Below are 19451 nucleotides of genomic sequence, written 5' to 3' on the forward strand. Positions count from 1 at the left end.
GGGCCTTTTGAAGGAACCCTGAAAGCAGGAGAAATTGGTCAGAAGCACAAAGGGCCACTGAGAGCAAAGTGTTGTTTGATGAAGACCCAGACTTACGTTGTATGTCATGGTGTCAGCCGAAAGTTCTTTCTGAATTTCAGCACAGACTGCCGTGTGATTGTCATAGGCAGACACGCTGGCTGTCTTCATGGAGGCAGAATGGTTTTCTGATCCCCAGAGTGCGCAAGCCAGGAACACGTACAGGTACATGGTAGTACTTGAGGGTAGCTCCAAGCCAACATGAGCACTGGGCTTGGCAGCATTTCTGTGGAGAGGGGTACCTATATATGTGAGTCTAAGGAAATGCTAAATCTCTTATCAGTCATCACTGGCTTACGTGGAAGACAGAGAGGACCTTATCGCCGGGCAAGATGTGCTTTTTATGCATTTTCTATGACCACAGCACACTTCATGGATTCTTGTCTCTGCTGAAAATCAGGCTTGGTCTAAGAATTTTTATTTGTAATCACATTTTGAGTCATGACCTTTATGCCTGATGATTGGGACAGGTCTTTGGCCAGGACAGGTGCTATCTGCAGGTGCCAGAGCAGAGAGAGTAGGTAGGGTGGAGAGAGAGCCAGGCAGGAACAGCAGCTGCACTAAGCCAGCTTCCTCAGGTCCACCTGTCAAGGAGAAGGCTGGCCTTGCTGTCCTGTATGCCTGACTCTTGAGGACACACCTATTTCCTCATAGTCCCCAGGAGGGACACAGAAGAACAGGTTCCGGAACAACAGCCTCCAACTAGGCTGGCAAAGCAAGGGAAGGGCAGAGCACTGCTATTTCTTGGCCTGAAGGCCTTGGATTTTAGAGGAAGGCACCTGATTAGATGTAGAACTTCATGTAAAAACAAAAGCTCAGAAAAATGCCATACTAGAACCATGTACTGACAAATTCTGAATATAGATTCTGACTCTCACAGATTAAGATCACCCATTTAGGGGAAAGTTTGGTAAATATGCTGGGCTCTGACCCCTGTGGTTTGTTTGTTTTTTTGTTTGTTTGTTTTGCTTAAACAGCTAGCTATCTACTGGTTTACCTTAGGAGTGGTTGAAGCCCTGGGTGTGAGGATTAGGGTGTGGCCACTGGGCCCAGGTTTCTTTTCTTTTTTTTTTTTTTAATTTAATTTAATTTATTTATTCATGAGACACACAGAGAGAGAGAGAGAGAGGCAGAGACACAGGCGGAGGGAGAAGCAGGCTCCATGCAGAGAGCCTGACGTGGGACTCAATCCTGGGTCTCCAGGATCACACCCCAGGCTGCAGGCGGCGCTAAACCACTGCGCCACCAGGGCTGCCCACGGGCCCAGGTTTCTGAAGGGCACAGGTGTTTTGCCTCACACTAGGGAAGGCCATTCAGCCAGTGGCCAGCCAAGCCCCAGGAACCCCCAAGCCTTCTCAGGAAGTATGATGGCCTTTTACTGGAGCAAAGTTCCCACTGACCAGGTGCCTTGGACTTCCAAGTGAACCTGAAAGCCTCTTTTTGCAGTTGGAGCCCTGAGTATCCAGGGAAGCAGATCTAGGTGTGTGTGACGCAGCACCCAGGCCAACTCTTCCCACTCATCTGCTCTGCTCTGCAATTGGTGCCTCTCAGACAGTGACCAACCTGCTAGAGCACCCTGCCCCCTCCCCAACCTTATGGCTCCTCTCCACCCATTCCTCTGTGGGGAGCACCATCAGCATTTGCTCAGGGTTGAAAACAAACTGGAAAGTGCACAAATAAGAACAGGCTTTTAATAATTTATTATAATAGTAAAATGTCTTGAATAAATACAGAGTATGATCTTAAATAAATAAATAAATAAATATTAAAATACATAAATATATAAATAAATATTACTGATCCCTGCCAGTATAAAACATTCCCCACTCCCCATACCAAGCTGGTATCCGGGCAGCATGGCCCAGAGCAAGTCCGTGCCCCCTCTACAGCCCTGGTCCACCCAGTGGTCCCTCAAAGGTGAAGATCCTGAGTTTCAGCAATACATGGGTAGAAAGGCAGTGACTTGTGAGGTATGCTCTCAGGGCTGGCTCCTGGTTGGACTGGCCTGCCTCACTTCTTGACTTTTCCAGCAGTCAAAGGGGATGTTAAACAGAAAATCCTTCAGGTTCTCTTTGAAATTTTTGAAGGTAATATTCTGGGTTGCACAGGGAGATTCCTTAAAAAAATAAATAAGAACAATAAAACTTTGAGTCCAGGTGTGAGTGGGTAATGGGGGAGCACCAGGGTTTCTGCACTGCCCCTTAGAACTCAGAGGCCAGAAGGCCTATTTGGAGCCTGCCTGCTGACCTAGGTCAGATGATAGGTTGCCACCCAGTGTCACCCAAAGGGTACACAACTCTGTTAATAGCAGCCAGGCCCTGGGGACTGACAAAATGCCAACCCGAGGCTGGTCTGCTGGGCTGGGCAGTTGGGTCAACATCTCTTTTGCTCTTAGGCCAGCCGTCTAGAAGGGGGAGGAGTTAAGGCCACAAACTTCACTCTCCACAGAAAAGGAGTGTTTGGGGCCTTTGTCCAGTCTGGGTATGACTCCTTCCTTGCCCCATGCAATTAGGCACCTCACAAGGAGCCAGAGAGGTAGCACTTGGGCCCAGGAATGTACCCTGGACCTTAGTTTCCTTGGGTTTGCCTCACCTTTGACCTCATTAATGATAGGACAGAAGTGTCTCCCACTAGGGACTGTATAGGCATCTGGAGCTCCATGGCTTTAACTCCCAGGGATGAAAATGGGCAGGGAAGCTTGCTCTGCTAATTATTACAAATCTGTTGACACCAAAACCCTTTGTGGTCTTTAATGGCTATAGCCAAAGGTCCCTCCTTATCCAGTCCTCCACCCTCCTAGACCAAAACTTTTCAGCTTTAGGACCTGACATGGGCACTCACCGGGGTAGGGGGACAGTGCTGCTTATAGTGATTGGCCATCATGGTTAAGGGATTCTTGAGGCTGGTGAGGCTGCCCTGCAGGCCCTCCTTGTACAGCTGTAGGCGGGTCTCCAGGCATGTTGGCCCCTGTGGAGAATGTCCATTCCTTGGTGAGTAGTGGACAGGTGCCCTCTGGTGGGCATATGACACTCTTCCTGTCACTTTTTCCTGTTCTCAGCCCTGTCCCCCAAGAGCAGAACTTGGGAGGGGCACAGGATGATGCTGGGTCCAGTCATACATGCAAACATGAATCTGCACCATTCAGCTCAGGCCACCCTCAGCTAGCACAACTACATTCCCTGGCATCTCAAGAGGGTCCCAGCCCCCAGGAGAGGAGGTCCCTATACCCCCACCATTCAGGGAGAAGGTAGCAAGGGGTGGGGCATCTCCCCCAACCTGCTATGTGAACAAGGCTTGTTCTTGAAATCTCTGTGCCTCTCTGTAACCAACACTCTGTCTCCACCGAGATTAGTCTCATGAGTCCCCCAAGCTCACAGCCCTGTGTCTTGAAGTAATTCCCACTTCACCTACCTGTCCCCTGGTGGCCCCTGGCCCCTTGAATGCTAGGTCTGTCCATGGCTGCTCAGCTAATGAAGGAGTTCACATGACTGCTACAGGCGCAAGGCCAGTGGCCTCCCGAGGCCCCTCTGGGCAGCCAGCTGACTGGAGAAAGTGGACTGACCACCCTATGAGAGTCCATGTGAAATGGAGCCCCCCCCCCCCCAACAGTAGAGGTCTCTGGGAAGGCATGTCAGAGAGAAGCATCTTACCTCAGGGTCAAACACTTCAGAGACGACTTTTACTGCTTTATTCTGTAGAAAAGCAAAATACTGTTTTATTAAGCTGACAGGCAGGGCCAATCCAGGCACAGCCTGCAGTCCCTCCCTCACTCACCGTCACAGCAGTCACGTCATTACTGTTGTTCAAAAGGCTCAGGGCCTCCTGGATGGCATCCACGTGCTGAGAGGGCCGAGTGACAAGGGTGGGTGAGCGGGTGGGTGCAGAGATGCTGCAGACCACAGTGCCCAAGAAAAGCAGGTTCTGCAGCCACATCCTCCTGAGGACTTTAGCCTTTCTCTCTGAGTACTGGGCTCACTGGCAAAAGAGCTCTTATATACACAGTTAGAGGAAATGATTAATGGTGACCACAAAACGCCAGAGAGGCGGGGGAACTACCTGACCTGTGGAATCTCCTGGCCCTTATCACACATGGGAACGGTGAGCCTTTCCTCCAGGTGGTCAGGCTCAGGGGTTTTCATTAATGAGCGCTTCCAAGAATTGGCAGTGCATCCGCCTGCCTCGTTGAGCACTCTCCAGCCCTCCCTGGGTAGTTTGGCCAATGAGACTGCCCCCTCCCTCTGAGGGGCCTCTGGGCACAGCGTGGACTTCCTGGCCTGGAGTGGCCAGGGCGGGGCCTGGGAGATACTAGATCGAGCTCCTACACCCATGCTCTCCACCCTGCCTCTAATCGCAAAAAGCCTTTGGGCTGGCTGTGCCCACCCTGGGGCCCATTCCAACACCAGCCTCCCCTTCTCCTCCTAGATCCCTCTCCTCTGGCCACAGCGAGAGATCTGAGTAGGAGGAAGACATTCACAGACCTGTACACTGTCCACCTAGGCAGAATCCAGCCAAATGGCATAGTCCTGCGACAGCTCCCAGCAAAGATCCAGAGTAGTGGCAAGCTCTTCCCATCAGGGACCTCTGCTGCATAGCCCCTGTGTGCAGGGAGAATGACAAGTGTGTACATATCACATCCAGCCAGCAGGATTGTAGAGTGTTCCTCATGGTAAGGTCCCATCTGACAGCAATAATCAGAGTTTTCACAGCTGTGTTCAACCCCCAAGCTGCAGGGGTGAGTTGGGGCTCTCAGTGGGAGTAGTGAGGGCCCTCCGCTCAAGTTCTGGCTCTAGTATAACCTTGCTAAGTGACTCTTCCCCCTGAGCTCTGTGAATCTCACCTCTCTCTGTAGTCCAGACCACCCTTGTGAGCTAGGTACTGTGCTCCTATGTGTAGCCCCTGGCTATCCCCCCACCATTCGGGAAGAAGGTAGCAGGGTGGGGCATCCCCCCCCCCCAACCTGGTGGGCATATCTCACAGGTACGAGGAGCTTTGGGCAACAGCGGCTTCTCGAACAAGGTCTTCCAAGCTTAATTTTTACATGGCCCCTGCCCCAGCACATCTCCAGGTCCAGAGGCCTCTTCTGTGGAACAGGAACTGCTTCTAAAAAAAGCCACAGGCTCTTGAGAGGCTGATGAGTGTTTGATTTTCACAATGGAGTTTGGAGAGGATAGCACGAGTTTGTGTTTGCTGCCTCATGCTATGAGTTTCGTGGCCATAGAGGTGTGGGTGCACACGTGTACATTTCTGTACTTAAATGTGTGTCAGGGGGCTACTTTATATGAGATGCATCCATGTGAGCCCCTGCATGTACCCCTCTGATATAGAGAAGCTTCTCAACTGGGTTTGATGTTTTGGGGCCCCTGAGTTAGTCTAGATTGATGGGATAGGATACAAGTGATGCTATTCTGCTGGGCTCAAGTAGACACCACGGAGAACTCACGGTCTAAGTCCTGTGGCCCGAGTCTGAGGCCCTGGCAAGTTTCACTTGGCAGAAGGATTGCTGCTCTTGTACAGGGGAGACAGACATTAGTCCTCCAGACCCCACTAGGACCCAACTTGATGCCATCCTTGCCTTTCTGAACCTGCTGAAACATTCCTAGGTTGACAGGCTGGGGTGAGAGTATGGCACATCCAAACCCTGGTCCTTCTTGCTTTTTCATGAGGGCTCTGCTCAGCCCCTTCCAAGGAGCTCCTAGGAGGTACAGAAGAGGTGAAGAACACTAGATACAGATGTCATAGAGTGGAGGTCTGTGGCAGACAGTGTTCTGGAACCTGGGTAGTGGAAAGCAAGGGCCATAGGCAATGGCTCAACTGGTAGTTAAGGAGGCACAGAGCTGGCGTGGCCCTCTGAGATGGAAGGTCATTTTCCTTTTGGAAATGAGTCGTCACAGATCAGACAATTAGTCAACAAACTCTTCCAATCCACACTAGGCCATGTGCTGGCAAGGAAATGAATGGCACCCTCTGACTGGCCCTCACATCTGGCCCTGGAGGCTCCCAGCCTGGTAGGGGAGATAGCACTGGATCTCATTGTGTGGATCCAGGCATGGATGGGGGAAGTTCAGAGCTGAGGGATCCCAAGAAAACACCTCCCAGTTTAGGGGTCCACAGGAGACCAAAGAGCTTCCTGGGAGATGCCACCTCCCAGCACAGGCTGAAAGGGTAAGTACAGCCAGGTGGGCAAGTCAGATTGTAGGAGAGAGAGAGAGGACAGACTAGTGGAAGAATGTTTGGGGAACAAAGAGATAAAGTTTTAGGAGCAGGTATGGTGAAGAGGAGGCAGGTTCCAGAGAGATTTAGGAAGTAGAATTATTGAGGACTTGATGATATAATGGAGTAATTCAGTCATTCATTCATTTTTATTGATCACCTACTAGGTTCCCAGCAGGGGAGGAGGATACAGGGATGGTGGAAAACATGGCCCTGCCTTTATGTACTTAGTATCCCCATGCATGGAGAAGTGAGATTAATCTACTCAACACCCTCCCCAGAGGGTGCAGTAAGGAGAGTTAGAACCACTGTCTAGGTGTCTAAGATGGGGACCTAGGGATGAAGGAGCAGGTTTGCAGTGTCTAAGGACCCACAGGAAGTTTCAGTGGTTTGGAGGCTGCCTGTGCAGGAGACGGACCTGGATGTAAATGGTCCATGTCCATGCAATCACTAAGGCCAGAGAGGGTTAGCCAAGAAGGGCTAAGGGCCAACACAACAGCTTTAAGGGCTAGGAGTGTGCTAGAGATGTGAGCCACTGCCAGGGCCAAGGTTCTGGGAAAATAGGAAAGGAGAAGAGGGATGCCTGAGTGGCTCAGCAGTTGAGCATCTGCCTTCGGCTCAGCGTAATCCTGAGGTCCTGGGATCGAGTCCCATATTGGGCTACCCTCAGGGAGCCTGCTTCTCCCTCTGCTTTTGTGTCTGCCTCTCTGTGTTTTTCATGAATAAATAAATAAAATATTTAAAAGGGAAAAAAAAGAGAAGAAGCAGGAGCCATAGGAGTTCATTCTAGCAGGTAGCCCACAGGCATCAAAGTCACTGTGAAGGACAGAGCTCCTGGGTTTAACCGTGAGGTTCATGGGCAGCCACACATCATTCTTCTGGAAAGATGACATCAAGGCTGAGGCCATGACATGGGCAGGCATTCCTAGATTGCACCGCATGGAAAGTGGTAGCGATAACATCGAGTGCGTGTGCTGACTCAGGGGCCCCGGATGGGACTGTGGGAGGGTGAGAGCAGGGACCGCGGTGGGCAGTGTGACTCCTCTTTGCTCCACCTTCCCACAGGGCCAGGAGAAAACCCTCTGGAAGGGGTTTCCTGTGAGTGTCCTCCCACAGACTGTGAAGGAAACGGGGGCTTGTGGCCACCCCAGGCTCCTTATCACAGAGGAAGTTATCACAATGGGAAGGAAACAGGCCTCCTAGTGTGCACATCCCGTGGGACCTCTACATGGGCATCTCAGCTGATCTCACCCACTCTGGCCTGCGAGCCATTGGTGTGGGAGTCCAGGAGACCAGTGGCCTTGCCCAGTCCACACAGTGATGGCAGAGAGAAGATTTGAACCCATATCTGTTCCTGCTCCTCTGACGTCTGCTACCATCTTAGGGATCAGAAAGTCAGGAAATGCTGTTCATTTGGCTAGACCAGCATGGGGATGTTCTCCCTCAGAGCAGCTGTAGAGGGAGACTCCTCCAACTGTTGGCAGGGAAGCTAGGGTGGCCTGTGAATGTCCCAGGGAAGCCCTGGGAGTCAAGGGCAGAATTTCCCCCAACAGAGCCTGCCATCCAGGCACCTCTTTGTTTCAGATTTGGGCTCTCCACCACTGATCCCTGGGTAACTCCCTCCTCCCTAAGCCTTGGCTCCCTTATCTCTACAATGGGTTTAATTTTCATTGCCTCACAGAGGAAATTGTTGCCTGTCTAGAAACATTGTGGGGGAAACCTCCCAGGGAGGCTTCAAACTTTCTTCAGCTCTTCACTCCACTTTGGAAGGTTTCTGAAGCCCCAATTGGGCAGAAGACTCAGCCTTGATGGAATTTGCAGGGACAGCTTCCCCTGGCCCAACCCTAGTACCTGACAATGTCTTTCTGCAGATATAGTGAATTAGAAAGCCCGGACTCCACCCAGACTTAGGGTTCAAAGGGTCCTGTATCATGCTTAAGAGATCCTGGTGCAGGGATAGCACCATGAGTGGCTCATTCTCCACAGGGAATGGGATCACTACAGGCCACACCAGACATATGAAGCAACATCTTTGGCCTATGTAGTCATAGCTCCAGGCATACTCCTGCATCTCCTCTGTCTAGGTCCCCAGGGATATAACCCAAAAAGACCCAGCCTGTCCAAACCAGTCCCAGTTCTTATCCTGCTTTTTGGGTGTCCCCAGTCTCTGGCACTGGTGGGTTCTGACTGCATTGGAAGGATCTGAGGGTTATTAACCATTAGCCATGTGGGGACTCTGATTCCATACAGCCAAGCTTATAGGAAGGCCTACCACATGTGGCCAACCTCATGTCCCCTGCACTCAGAATTCACGTTTGGTGGTCATACTAGGTAGGGAGCAGGAAAGGTGATGCCCAGACTCATGGACACAGTGTTGAGGGCATCAACCAGCATGTGCACAGAGAATGAACAGACAGGAGGGGCAATCAAGAAGTAGGAATGAAAACATTTAAGGCCTTGAGAGGGACCTGTTGCATGTGTGGGTTTGGGGCTGGAAGTGAGTGAGGAGTCTGGTACTCAGGGTTCTGGCTCAGGCAGCTAGGTGGATAGTGAGGCCATTTGCTGCAGTGGGAGAGACCCAAAATAACAGAGAGGTCTGGGGAGTTATTCTAGACTGAACTGGATATGGCAAGTTTGAGAGGCCAGGGGACCTCCAGGAAGTCTCAGTCAGTTGTGGCTATATGGGCCCAGAGGTCAGAGGGAGGTCAAGGCCTAAGACACTTGGAAGTCATTGGTGAAGAGGAAGTTCTCATCAAAGCACTGGAGTAGGCCAGGCCTTGGGTAGTACTCAGGGGTACCAACTTGTAAGGCTGGGCTTAGAATGATGACACACCCTTTATTGCTTCATTCTTTGGTTCTTGGGGCTTCCTTGCTATTTCCCTAGGACCTAACAACTGCACACTCAGGCCAGTGACACCCCATGGGTGGGTGTAGGCATGCCTTCCATGATCCCCTCCCCACCCCTTATGCCTCATGCCCAGTGTGCTTTCTCCAGGGCTGGAAGTGCATCCTCTGCCTGTGAATCTCTGAATCCCTGTCCCCTGGCCTCATCCCCAGTGAGGAGTGTCATCAGGTGTCCAGAAGGAGCCACTTCCTTTATTTGCTTCCTTGGGGAAGAACTGTCCGATGCTGCATTAAGAATGAAAAGGAAGTGGGGATCCCTGGGTGGCTCAGCGGTTTAGCACCTGCCTTCAGCCCAGGGCGTGATCCTGGAGTCCTGGGATCGAGTCCCATATCAGGTTCCCTGCATAGAGTCTGCTTCTCCCTCTGCCTATGTCCCTGCCTCTCTCTTTCTCTCTGTGTCTCTCATGAATAAATAAATAAAATCTTTTAAAAAAATGAAAAGGAAGAGAAATCATTAGACCAGAAGCCTTTATAACTTCCTAAAGTCCTGTCATGCCCCTAACTGCCCTTTGTGTCTGGGGCTGGAATCCAGTCCAGTGTGCTGGGTGAGAGCCTAGAGATCTGGGCCCAGCTCCCATACCTGCCTACCCCGGAGCTGATGAGCCAGATTCAAGGTTGCAGATATGGGCTTTCTGTTCTGGTGGCTCTGGAATAAGCTTCTGTCAGGAAATTCCTGCAGTGCCAGGGCTCCCTCAGACTCTTGGTGAAGCTTTTTTTGGGCAGGCATGTCTCTTGCTTCCGGTTCTTTGGGTCCCAGAGAGCTCTGGCCTTGAGCCTCAGGGCCTTCCTCTACTCCCTGTTACGTACCTTGGCCTCTGGGCAGAGCACTCTGCCCCTTCTGACACTTTACTCGGGAGCGGGGGCAGCTAGCCCCTCACAGGAGTGGACAACTTTTGTTCTCAGACCAAGAGCCTAGGAGGAGTGATAAAGGTGAAAATGAATGGGGGTAGTTATGGAGGGGAGTGGCCCACAAAGTGTCTCTGGGATGCCTGAAGGGAGTCCTTGGGGATGTCTCCTCTCAGTCTTGGGACCATAGACTCAAAACTCTCTCTCCTTGAACATATATTTATTTCTTCCCTGAGTATGAGTTGTACTGAGTTCCCTTCCCTGTGCAGTCTGCTGGGGCACAGCAGCTCCCTTTACAATGAATGCAGAGTTGGAGGCTTGCCTCCGAGCTGGGCCTTTCTTGCTGTATGACCTCAGGCTATGACATCCACCTCTGAGCCCCAGTTGGCTCTTCTCCACAAAAGGATGGAGGCCTACTCTACAGTTATTGGAGAGCACTGGGGGGCTACATGGAGGGATACTTTCTATTTTGGCTGACTGGGTGCCTCCCCACCCCTGGTCTCTATCTCCCTGGCCTTAAGGGAGGAGAGTGATTGCTGGGATGTAGACCAGCCTCCATAGCCTTCTCATAGCCTGGAGGTAGGCTTCCCTGAGTGGGAGTTTACCTGTGCAGACCCCTCCTCAGTGCCCAAACACCTCCCTACTCCTAGCCCCAGGAGGCAGACCCTGCTCCGCAGCCTGGATATTTGAGGTCCGCTAACTGGGAAGTCACTCAGTCAGAGGAAAAGAGCCAACTGAGAACATTAAGACAGGAGACTGTCCTCCCTACCCCTGCCCCTATTCTGGAAAGGAGGAGGTGGTCGCAGGCTGCCAGTGGCCCAGGGCCTTGTCTTGTAGGAACAGGCAGTCATTGAGTCAGGCCGTCAGCCTGAGGAGAATGGAGTCATATGTATTGGGTACCCACTGGTACAGGTGGGTTTTTCCCTGTTGTTTCATGCTCCTCCCTGATTCAAGGCTCACCCCCCCCCCTCTGAGGGGAAGCAGTGGCTGTCTGCTTTTTGTTTTTTGGGTTTTTTTTAAATTACCATATTCAGGAGGGCCCCAGAAGGTCCACAAGGATCAGGACAAACAGTGGAAGGAAGAGGGGAGGGAGCACCCGACCAACCTACTTGCCACTCTCATGCTGTTATAGCTCTGTGCTATGTCTGTGTCCTCTGATACCCAGCTACAGCTTGCCATTCGTCTTCCCCTCCCATTCCAGAGGCCACCCTCCTTATGCCTCCCTGACATGGCCACCTCAAGGTGGACATCTTCATCCACATAGTGTGCTGTCCTGGCTGCACCTAGTTGGTCTCCAGCACAGCCCATATACCCTCTAGGGCAGGGTTCGGGCAGGACACTTACATGGTGCCTGCTGAAGGTAGGGATTGGGAGCACCTGTCTGAGGAAGCAGTAACAAAGCTTCAGACTAGGATTCTGTGGGCCTGGGGAGCATGGAGGGCCTGGGGAGGGGAAAGAGGGAGGTGTCAAAGAATGAGCCAAAGCTGTGGTACAAGCTGAGCCTGGGGTCTTTGAGGAGCAGGGTGGGAGGAGAAAGGCCTTGACTGCCTGCAGGAGATAGCTGTGAGCCATGGGGCCATGAGGCATGGGGATGGGGGACACACAGGAACACAGAGGCCAAGCTCTGGATCTAAACCTCACTGCATGTGTATGTGGGCAGCACTGAGTAAAAGGAGGGAGAGTGGGCATGTAGAGGATTTGGATGATGAATGTATGGTGGCTCAGTGAGTGGAAGATGGAGCTGAGGCTCTGTAGCTGTGCTGCCACTGGAGCTAGAACCACAAGGTTATAGAGCTGGGAGGTACCTCTAGAGGACTGGGTCCAGCCAGGGGACTAGACTTGAAAGGCTCCTGTGATTCACTGGATCCTTAAATCCATGCTCTGGAATCAGACTCCCTTAATTTCTCTGTGTCTCAGTTTCTTCATATGTAAAATGAGGTTAATCATGAGCCCAGACTTCATGGGGTCATTGAGGGGTTTCCCTGAGCCCCTTCTCAGTCCAGGAGGGCAGCAGCAACTTTGCCTGATCCATCTCCCCTGCCTGGCCTGAGGTTTTCAAGGGAGAATGTGAGGCCCTGCCCCCCAGAGGGAATTCACTCAAGCTTCTACTCTGCCTCCTGCCTACCTTGGGCCCAAGGATCCTGCTCTGCTTGGACTGCCCATCTTTCCTTCAGCATCTCTCTTCTCTGTTCTGGTTCCTTCCTGTGGATGTTAAACATGGTGTCTGATGTGGTACTGTCCTACCCCTCTCCCTTCATACATGCAGCACTCCTCAGGCCATGGTTGTTCAGTCTTGCTGTCTCCACAGTGGCCAGGCAGGCTGGGCTATCCTGAGATCAGAGAGGAATGAATGAAGGAGTGGGTCAGGCTGAGACCCAGAGGTCCCCAATACCCAGGGTGACTGGGCTCCAGGGTCAAAGGCAGTGACAAAGGGAGTTTGGAGGCCCTGGTTCCACTGAGCCACTTGGCACCCACAGTCTGACCCTGTAAGTGGTGTAGATGCTCCCCATGCTCCCAGATTACCCTATAGTCTTAGATCTTCATTCTCTTGCAGATCACATTTCCATTGTCATCTGCCTACCATCCTTTTCTGTGCCTCTTTCTGCAAGATGAACCCCTAGTCCTTTCTCAAGCTCCCTTTGCATCACCGTCTGTAGGAAGCCCCTCTAACGAGACCTGTATCTGTTCATCCATTGTCCTGTCTGTGCTAACCCCCACCACACTGTGCTGGGCCAACTGGACATGGCCAAGAAGCCCCTTAAGGGCCTGACTCAGCATCTCCCCAAGACTTGGCCCCAGCCTAGGTAAGCTGTGGAGGATACTCCAGGTGTTTACTGAACTGAGTCTAGTGCAGTTTCCAGGACAGGGTGGGAAGAGCAGAGCCTCCCTGGAGCAGGAGGATTCACACTATGGAGTGAGGTGGTGATGCTTCTCTGAGCGTACCTCTCCTTACAGGCTTGCCTTCCTAGCAATTTCTCTTTGCTTTCTTTTTCTGTATTTCCAAGTTTTTCAGTAAAGAGCACATATACTCTTATATTGCCCTTCCAAAGACAAACTATAATGTTTCTTAAGTTGAAATAAAAAATAAAATTCCTGGCTGAGGTAATCTGCTTTCCTGCTGAAAAGGCCCCTTGGATTTGTGAAGGTGGAACTATGACTTTCAAATGGCCTTCCTGGGACTTATGATGGGGCTTTGCTGCCCACTAGTGGCAAATGGACTTATAGATCTGGCACTAAGGGTGGTCTGAGCAGGCTCAGAGAGAAGACAGGAAACTGAAAGACCTCCAGGGAAGATGTGAGCTCTCCTGGACCTCCCATGGGGCCAGGGAGTCACCAATCTTCTCCCTGCAGATGGCTGAGCATGATGTAGAAGTGCCCCAACCTGACTGGGAACAGACCATGACTTGGTTCTAGGCTCCAGTCCAGGGCTATGCTGACCCCAGGCAGAGTCTGAGTCTTGGGAGCAGGGGTGAGCCTCAGTGGATCAGGCTCATGTTCATCCCAGTCCAATCTGGAGCAGGCTGGACTGTTCTGTAAGAAGGGCAGTGGTGAGACCCCAGAGGATCTGAAAAGGCTCACCTCCTCTCAAACGTGTCATTGCCCCTTGTCTCCCTGTCTGCTTTCTGGGTTTATCTTTGCTGACAACATCCCTCCCCCCGCCCCCAGCCACCGCCTCAGATCTTCCTGCACCAGGTCTGTGTCTGATCTGACCATTCACCTCCAGTAGTCATTAGTCACTAAAACAGGGCCTGGGCCTAAGGAAGGAAAGGGGAGAGGCCAAAGGAGGGTTGTGGGCTCCCCACCAGCATTTACTCCTATCACAGGTCTCTTTCTGTTCCGTGAATGCTTTCAGCCCATTTCAGTCTCTGGATCTTTGCACTGTTCTCTCTGTCCAGAGCTCTCTCCTCCCCAGTTGTCATGCAACAGGTACTTTCTCCTCATTCCTGTCGCAACCTATGTGTTACTTGCTCAGAAAGGCCTTCCTAGACCACTCAGTGTAAAGCAAGCTCTGCAGACCACCTCCATCTGGCTAGTTCACTGCTATGTCCCCAGCATCCATACGAGCCCTGACACATAGGTGCTCCGCCAGAATTCGCTGAATACACAAATTCAAAGGCACTGAAGGAATGTAGTGCCATCCAGTCTGGAGTGAGATTAGTGTGGCTCCAGGACAAAAGGAGCTTCGAGAAGGGGCCCTGAATGGGGATGGCCAGGTAAGAACAAAATGGCAGTCCACCAGCTACCTCCCCACGCCTCAAGTAAGAGAAGCTCCAGCAGCTGGTCAAACTTTCTCAGCAGATTCTCAGTGACCAGGAGTCCACTTTTTTGTAGCATTTGCCAATGTCCACAGTGTAAATTTTCTCACTGTGGCCAATTTCAGGCTACAGATGCTCTGATAACTGGCTGGCAACTTTTTAAAAGACCAGTATGAGCTGGTTACATCCACCACTGGCTCTGGCCTGCTGAGGACAAGGTGTGGGAGAAGCATGGCAGGACAGGCCACAGGGTCCATCTCTTCTTCATCAGGACAGAGGGTAGCAGGGCTGGCATAGGTGGAAGGCTACTGACCCACTCTCTAGGGAGTGAAAAGGAGGTGATGAGAAGGGACTCATCCGGGGAACATGGAAGTGGGGCACAAATGCTTGCCTCAGGATGAAATTAGGACCAGCCACCAGGTGTGGGTGGAAAAGTGAGTAGGGCAGGCGAGCAGGAGAGGCCGGGAAAACCAGCTGGGAATCAGGACTCTGAGCGCACTCTCAGATCCTCCCCCAGGATCCTGGATCATTCTCACCTGGTGGCCTGCCTCCCCCTAGTGGTTCTACCAGAAACTGCAGGAGCTTTTCTTGCTCCTCCCAGGGCCAAGTCCAACACAGAATCTTCCCTGGGCACCCACAGTGCTGTGCATGGTCCAGGCTGGAGAGAGGGGGGATGAGTGAGAAGAAAATTATTTTTGTGGGAACAGAAAATTGTATAGGGAGGAAAAAAGTGGAGGAATATATTTCTGAGGTAGTAGCAGATCACTCTTTTACCTCCTACTGTCCCATTCAAGCAGCTGGGCTATTCCTTACCCATCACATAAGGGGAGAGGTGGATCAAGGTAGCAAACAGAAGAAGAGGGTCGGGACCCCAGCATCTGGTGTCAGCATCCAAAGCCTTTATGAGGATTGTGAGAAATCAGAGGGGTGGTGACATTGCTCCTTAGCATGGTGACAGAGGAAGTCTCCCTCTCTCCTTTCTCCCCCACAGCCCCAGACTGGAGAAGATACACCCAGAGGGATGCTGGGGAACCAGAGAGCAAGGCACTCAGGGCTAAAGGGTCAGTTGGACCTCAAGGGTCAGGTGCACACTGAAACCACAGTCTGTGATCTCCTAGCCTCCAGCATCTACATCAGTCTGTGCTGCCCTGGGCTACATGGCTGTCCTTCCAGTGGGTCCCTATCTACCTACCTCTTTCAGACAAGAGCTCTGTCCTGGAATAGTCTGGACAAGAGACGTAGGCAGCATTTGAATTGGTTTCTGAAGGAGGAACTCACCATGCAGAGTCAGGATCAGGGCATTTGAGGCTGAGGTGTCAGTGTGGTTAAAAGTTTAGAGGCAGGAAGAAAGGTATGTGGTTTATCCAGGAAGCCACAGTGCTTCTGTTGGCTGGCACATCAAGGAGATCAGTAGTTGTGGGCATAAGGAAATAGAAGCAACAGGTAGAGGCAGGTCTCTTTTGCTATCCTAAGGATAAAGACAAGGTCCAGAATCCCCTGAAGACTGGGAAATTAAGTATCAGACCAACCTGGTCAGATTTGCATTTTCTAAAACTCAATCTGGCTCCCCAGTAGACCACAGATTGCCAGGGTGTGGGTTCCGGGGCTCATCCGGTGGCAGGGAGAAGTTCTGGGGTGGAGGGTAGATGACTGCTCAATCATCAGGCAACAGGTTTACTAAGACTTAAGTCAAATCAATACACTGGCAACAAAGCAGTTGTTCAGAGAGTGTGGTTTATTTTCTCAGATATGTAGAAATCAATTTAAAACCTGAGGTACAAATGAACAAGCCCCATGTCCCCCTCTTGAGTTTTGTTTAGAAGGAGCAGGACATAGACTCTTGCTAAAATAAATATACTTCCCATTGCATATGGTAATAAATAAAAACATACATAAATAAATAAATAGGATAAAAATGAGAATATAGTCATGAAAGGCCAAATGGGGGCAGCACGTTTCAGAAATTAGATAATGGACAATTCATCTGACTCCACAGGAGAAAATGAAATCCCTCCAGTCTTGGACTGGAGAGATGAGAGACATCCCAGAGTCTTCAGGTGTTCTGCTGTATCTGACATTCAAGGCCCCATGGTGAGAAGGCCTCAGACTGAGAATTCTAAGACTCAGGGTTTGTTCTTGAAATTCAGAAAGTTATCAAGGGCTTCTAGATATTTTTTCAATTTCCTTTGGAAATCGCCCCAGTTATTCTCCATGATAGAGATTGGTTCTCCCTGTGAAGAAACAAGGAAGGTGATATTAGGTTGGAAAGTAGGTGACAGGCTAGGAGTCAGGTCATGGCTGAGCATACCACGTGCATCTTGGGGCATCTTGGGGATCAGCTTACCCTGGGTGTGGGAGTGGGCAGGAGTGGCAGGAATTCCTGTGGGAAGAAACCAAAGCAGGTAGTCAGAGACTCACCTGGAAAAAGAGCAGCCTCCCCAGAGGCTGATCAGGGTAACACAGGGATCCTCAAAACCCTCAACAGCTTTACCCACCTTAAGATTATTACAGATTAGCAATCCATTTTTGTCAAACTTGCTGGAAGCATTCAAGAATACATCCAAGTTTGGCCTCAGAAGGGTATCTTCCTAAGGAAACCAAGAAAACACGTGGGAAAAGGTCAGGGTTCAGCCTTCTAACATGGCTGAAGTCATCCCCAGTTTTTCAAGTCTGCTTTCAGTGACACCCTTGGACAGTCCTCTGCTAGTCCCCCTCCTGCCCCAGGTGGGTCCCTGAGATACCCCTAATGGCACAGGCCTATAGGTGAGTGTATACCCCAAACAAGGCCTATTTCCCTTGACCCCAAGCCCCTGGCTCCAGGTAAGCTACCAGGGCCTGGGTGGATCTTTCTGCCCTTGGAGGGAAAAAGCATTGTCCAAAAGAAGATCTACAAAAGGTAGAGGGCTGGCCAGGGGGGTATTTGCAGCTAAGAGACCAGATATCAGGATTAATGCCTTGACTGAATGAAGGGCTCCTAGAAATCTGGAAGAAAATCACAGAGAGGCCAACTCCAGCAGGACGTGGGTGCAGCCTGTGAACTGTGCATGCCTACAAATGGGGGATACACATGGCCAATAAACTCAGGAGAGATTCAGCCTCTTGTTGGACCTAAGGAATGCCATGCAAACAAAGGTGAGATAACCATGGAAGCCAACTGAAACTAGGAAAAGTAAGTGTAAATGGTAATGCCCAGGGCTAGTCAGTGTGAGAAACAGAATTCAGTGTCTTAAGGAAAAGGAAGGCAGGAAAGTTCTTGGGGGAAATTGTAGGTTGCCCCTACTGAAAAATGAGGAGTTAAGACCTTTGAAGTTGTTCATCTAGAGCTGCCTTTTCATTTGTAATTAAAAAAAAAAAAAAGCATTTCCTCATTATAGACCCAGCTGGGAAAATGTTTTGAATGCTTGTTAGCACCTGACACTGGTCCAGTGACTCTATTCACTGGTGCCACATAATTCTCATAGCAACCCCACTGAGATACACACTGTTAACCCCATTTGCAGATGAAACACTGAGGCTAGGCAAGGTAGGGTGACCTGCCCTAGGCCACCCAAGTGGGAAGTGGATTGGGATCCAGGTGCCCAAGTGTGGGCTGAGTGCTTACCAGCAAGGTCTCTTTCTCATTTGAGTCCAAGGGTTCCTGTGGGGGCAAAGGGAGAGAGAGCCATGAGGCCTCTGCCAGCCCCTCCCTACCCTCTGCCAACCTATCCCAGTTACTTACTTCTGAAGGCGAGGGTGACTTGTTTAATGTCTCCATAATTTCATTGATCATTGTGAAGTATTGCTTAGGCAGGTGTGTCGAAAAAGGCCTCCCCTGTGCCTGTGGGGCTTGGCATCCAAGCAGGAGCAAGAGAAGGTGCAGAATGGGGAAGCTGCTCATGTTCAGGCTGACAGGGTGTAGTCTGTCTCGTCCTGGTCCTTTGTGGCGTTCTGAAGCATCCAACACAGTGTCCTGTCTTTTATGCCCCGAGACTGTGCCTACACCCCGATGAGAGCAGGGGATCGGAAGAATTTTTATCTGACATGGAACCTCCATAGCAAACCACAGGCTTATTCATCAGTTTCTAGTACTGGAGATCAGTGAAACTTGGAAAAAAAATTACTCAGAGGTTATCTCCTCCTCTTGCAAGGAGGATAAGAGATGGGCTAGCCACTGGGCAGAGTGGAATAGGTGAGAAGATCCCTCTGACAGGTGAGGAGTTGCCTGACTCTGAGCTACCTTAAGCCTCCTGCCTGCCATCCCCTGGGCAGCTCTGACTGTTTGCTGACCACCCTGCCGGGCACTCCCTGGTCCTATGTGGGTGTCCAAGTGAAGGCCCACTGGAACAGACAATAGTTTGTCTGGAAGCCTGTCACACAGCTAACTGTTCACCTTTGGGTTCATCCACTGAGAAGCACATCTCCTGACTGCCTCCCACCCCAATGCTGAGTTACTGGTGTTAAAGCCCCCAGGGGTTTGCCCCATGGCCTGTGGGCTGCTTCTCCTCAACACTTTCTGTTCCTGGTGGGGGGCAGATGGAGCCCAGGCACCAGACACTCATTCTTTTTTCATTGATCTGACAGCCTGACTCTGCCCTGGGTTTTGGGGTCTTAACCTCTAGTGGAGGCCTGGCTCCAAGCCCCAGATATTCCCTTTGGTTGCACAGAGGAGCTGGGGCCTTTGAGGAAATTATCCCTGGGAGACAGGGGAAGGGCCTAGCCTGGGAAGGTTTAGGAGGTGGAACTGGAAGCTCTGAGGGCTGAGGCAAGGGAAGAAGGGAAGGCAACTTTTGGTTTCAGACTGGGTCTCTAGCAATGGGGGCGGAGGAATAGCAGAGAGAGCTGTGTAACAGGAGTCTGGATCCCAGTCTGAGGGAGTATGGACTTGGCAGGCACAGGCCCTGTAGGAAGGCTTTGCAGAGTTGGGGAGAAGGCAGGGACAGATCATGAGAAGCCCATAGAGAACCAGAGAAACAGCAGCTAGAGAAGAAGCAGGAAAACCAGGAGGCTAGGGGGGCCCAGAGGCAGCCCCTGAAGGGAGAGGGGGACCACTGACCCATGAGGCATGTCAGGCCCTGACTCAAGCCCAGGACAGAGGGTTTTGGCAAAGGGGTGAATGTGACAGGGTGTGGGGAAGAGTTCTTTGAGATAACTGGGCCTGGGGCAGCGGAACAGGAGAGG

At 51.3% G+C, this 19451-nt stretch overlaps 2 protein-coding genes across 2 annotated transcripts; both read right to left on the reverse strand.

The window, feature by feature from the left end:
- Window positions 1-1932: 1932 nt before the first annotated feature.
- CSF2 (colony stimulating factor 2) lies at window positions 1933-4011 on the reverse strand. The gene is made up of 4 exons (XM_025994881.2): window positions 3853-4011; window positions 3729-3770; window positions 2920-3045; window positions 1933-2194 (listed from the first exon to the last, which is right to left on the reverse strand). Exons 1-4 carry the CDS (start codon window positions 4009-4011, stop codon window positions 2057-2059), a joined length of 465 nt encoding a protein of 154 aa, XP_025850666.1. The 3' UTR covers window positions 1933-2056.
- A 12000-nt stretch (window positions 4012-16011) lies between these two features.
- On the reverse strand, window positions 16012-18354 carry IL3 (interleukin 3). The gene is made up of 5 exons (XM_072731791.1): window positions 18013-18354; window positions 17896-17931; window positions 16790-16882; window positions 16639-16674; window positions 16012-16525 (listed from the first exon to the last, which is right to left on the reverse strand). Exons 1-5 carry the CDS (start codon window positions 18325-18327, stop codon window positions 16418-16420), a joined length of 588 nt encoding a protein of 195 aa, XP_072587892.1. The 5' UTR covers window positions 18328-18354; the 3' UTR covers window positions 16012-16417.
- Between the last annotated feature and the right edge of the window lie 1097 nt (window positions 18355-19451).

Source organism: Vulpes vulpes, chromosome 12 (genome assembly GCF_048418805.1).
Source record: "Vulpes vulpes isolate BD-2025 chromosome 12, VulVul3, whole genome shotgun sequence".
Taxonomy (NCBI): Eukaryota; Metazoa; Chordata; class Mammalia; order Carnivora; family Canidae; genus Vulpes; species Vulpes vulpes.

Coding starts and splice junctions, on each gene's coding strand:
- IL3 (XM_072731791.1), bottom strand. CDS start 18,327: ATGGAGGTTCCATGTCAGATAAAAATTCTTCCGATCCCCTGCTCTCAT. Junction 17,932..18,012: donor AGTCACCCTCGCCTTCAGAA/GTAAGTAACTGG, acceptor TTGCCCCCACAG/GAACCCTTGGACTCAAATGA. Junction 16,675..16,789: donor TAATCTGTAATAATCTTAAG/GTGGGTAAAGCT, acceptor TTCTTCCCACAG/GAATTCCTGCCACTCCTGCC.
- CSF2 (XM_025994881.2), bottom strand. CDS start 4,011: ATGTGGCTGCAGAACCTGCTTTTCTTGGGCACTGTGGTCTGCAGCATC. Junction 3,046..3,728: donor CTGAAGTGTTTGACCCTGAG/GTAAGATGCTTC, acceptor CATTCTCCACAG/GGGCCAACATGCCTGGAGAC. Junction 2,195..2,919: donor AGCACTGTCCCCCTACCCCG/GTGAGTGCCCAT, acceptor TATTTTTTTAAG/GAATCTCCCTGTGCAACCCA.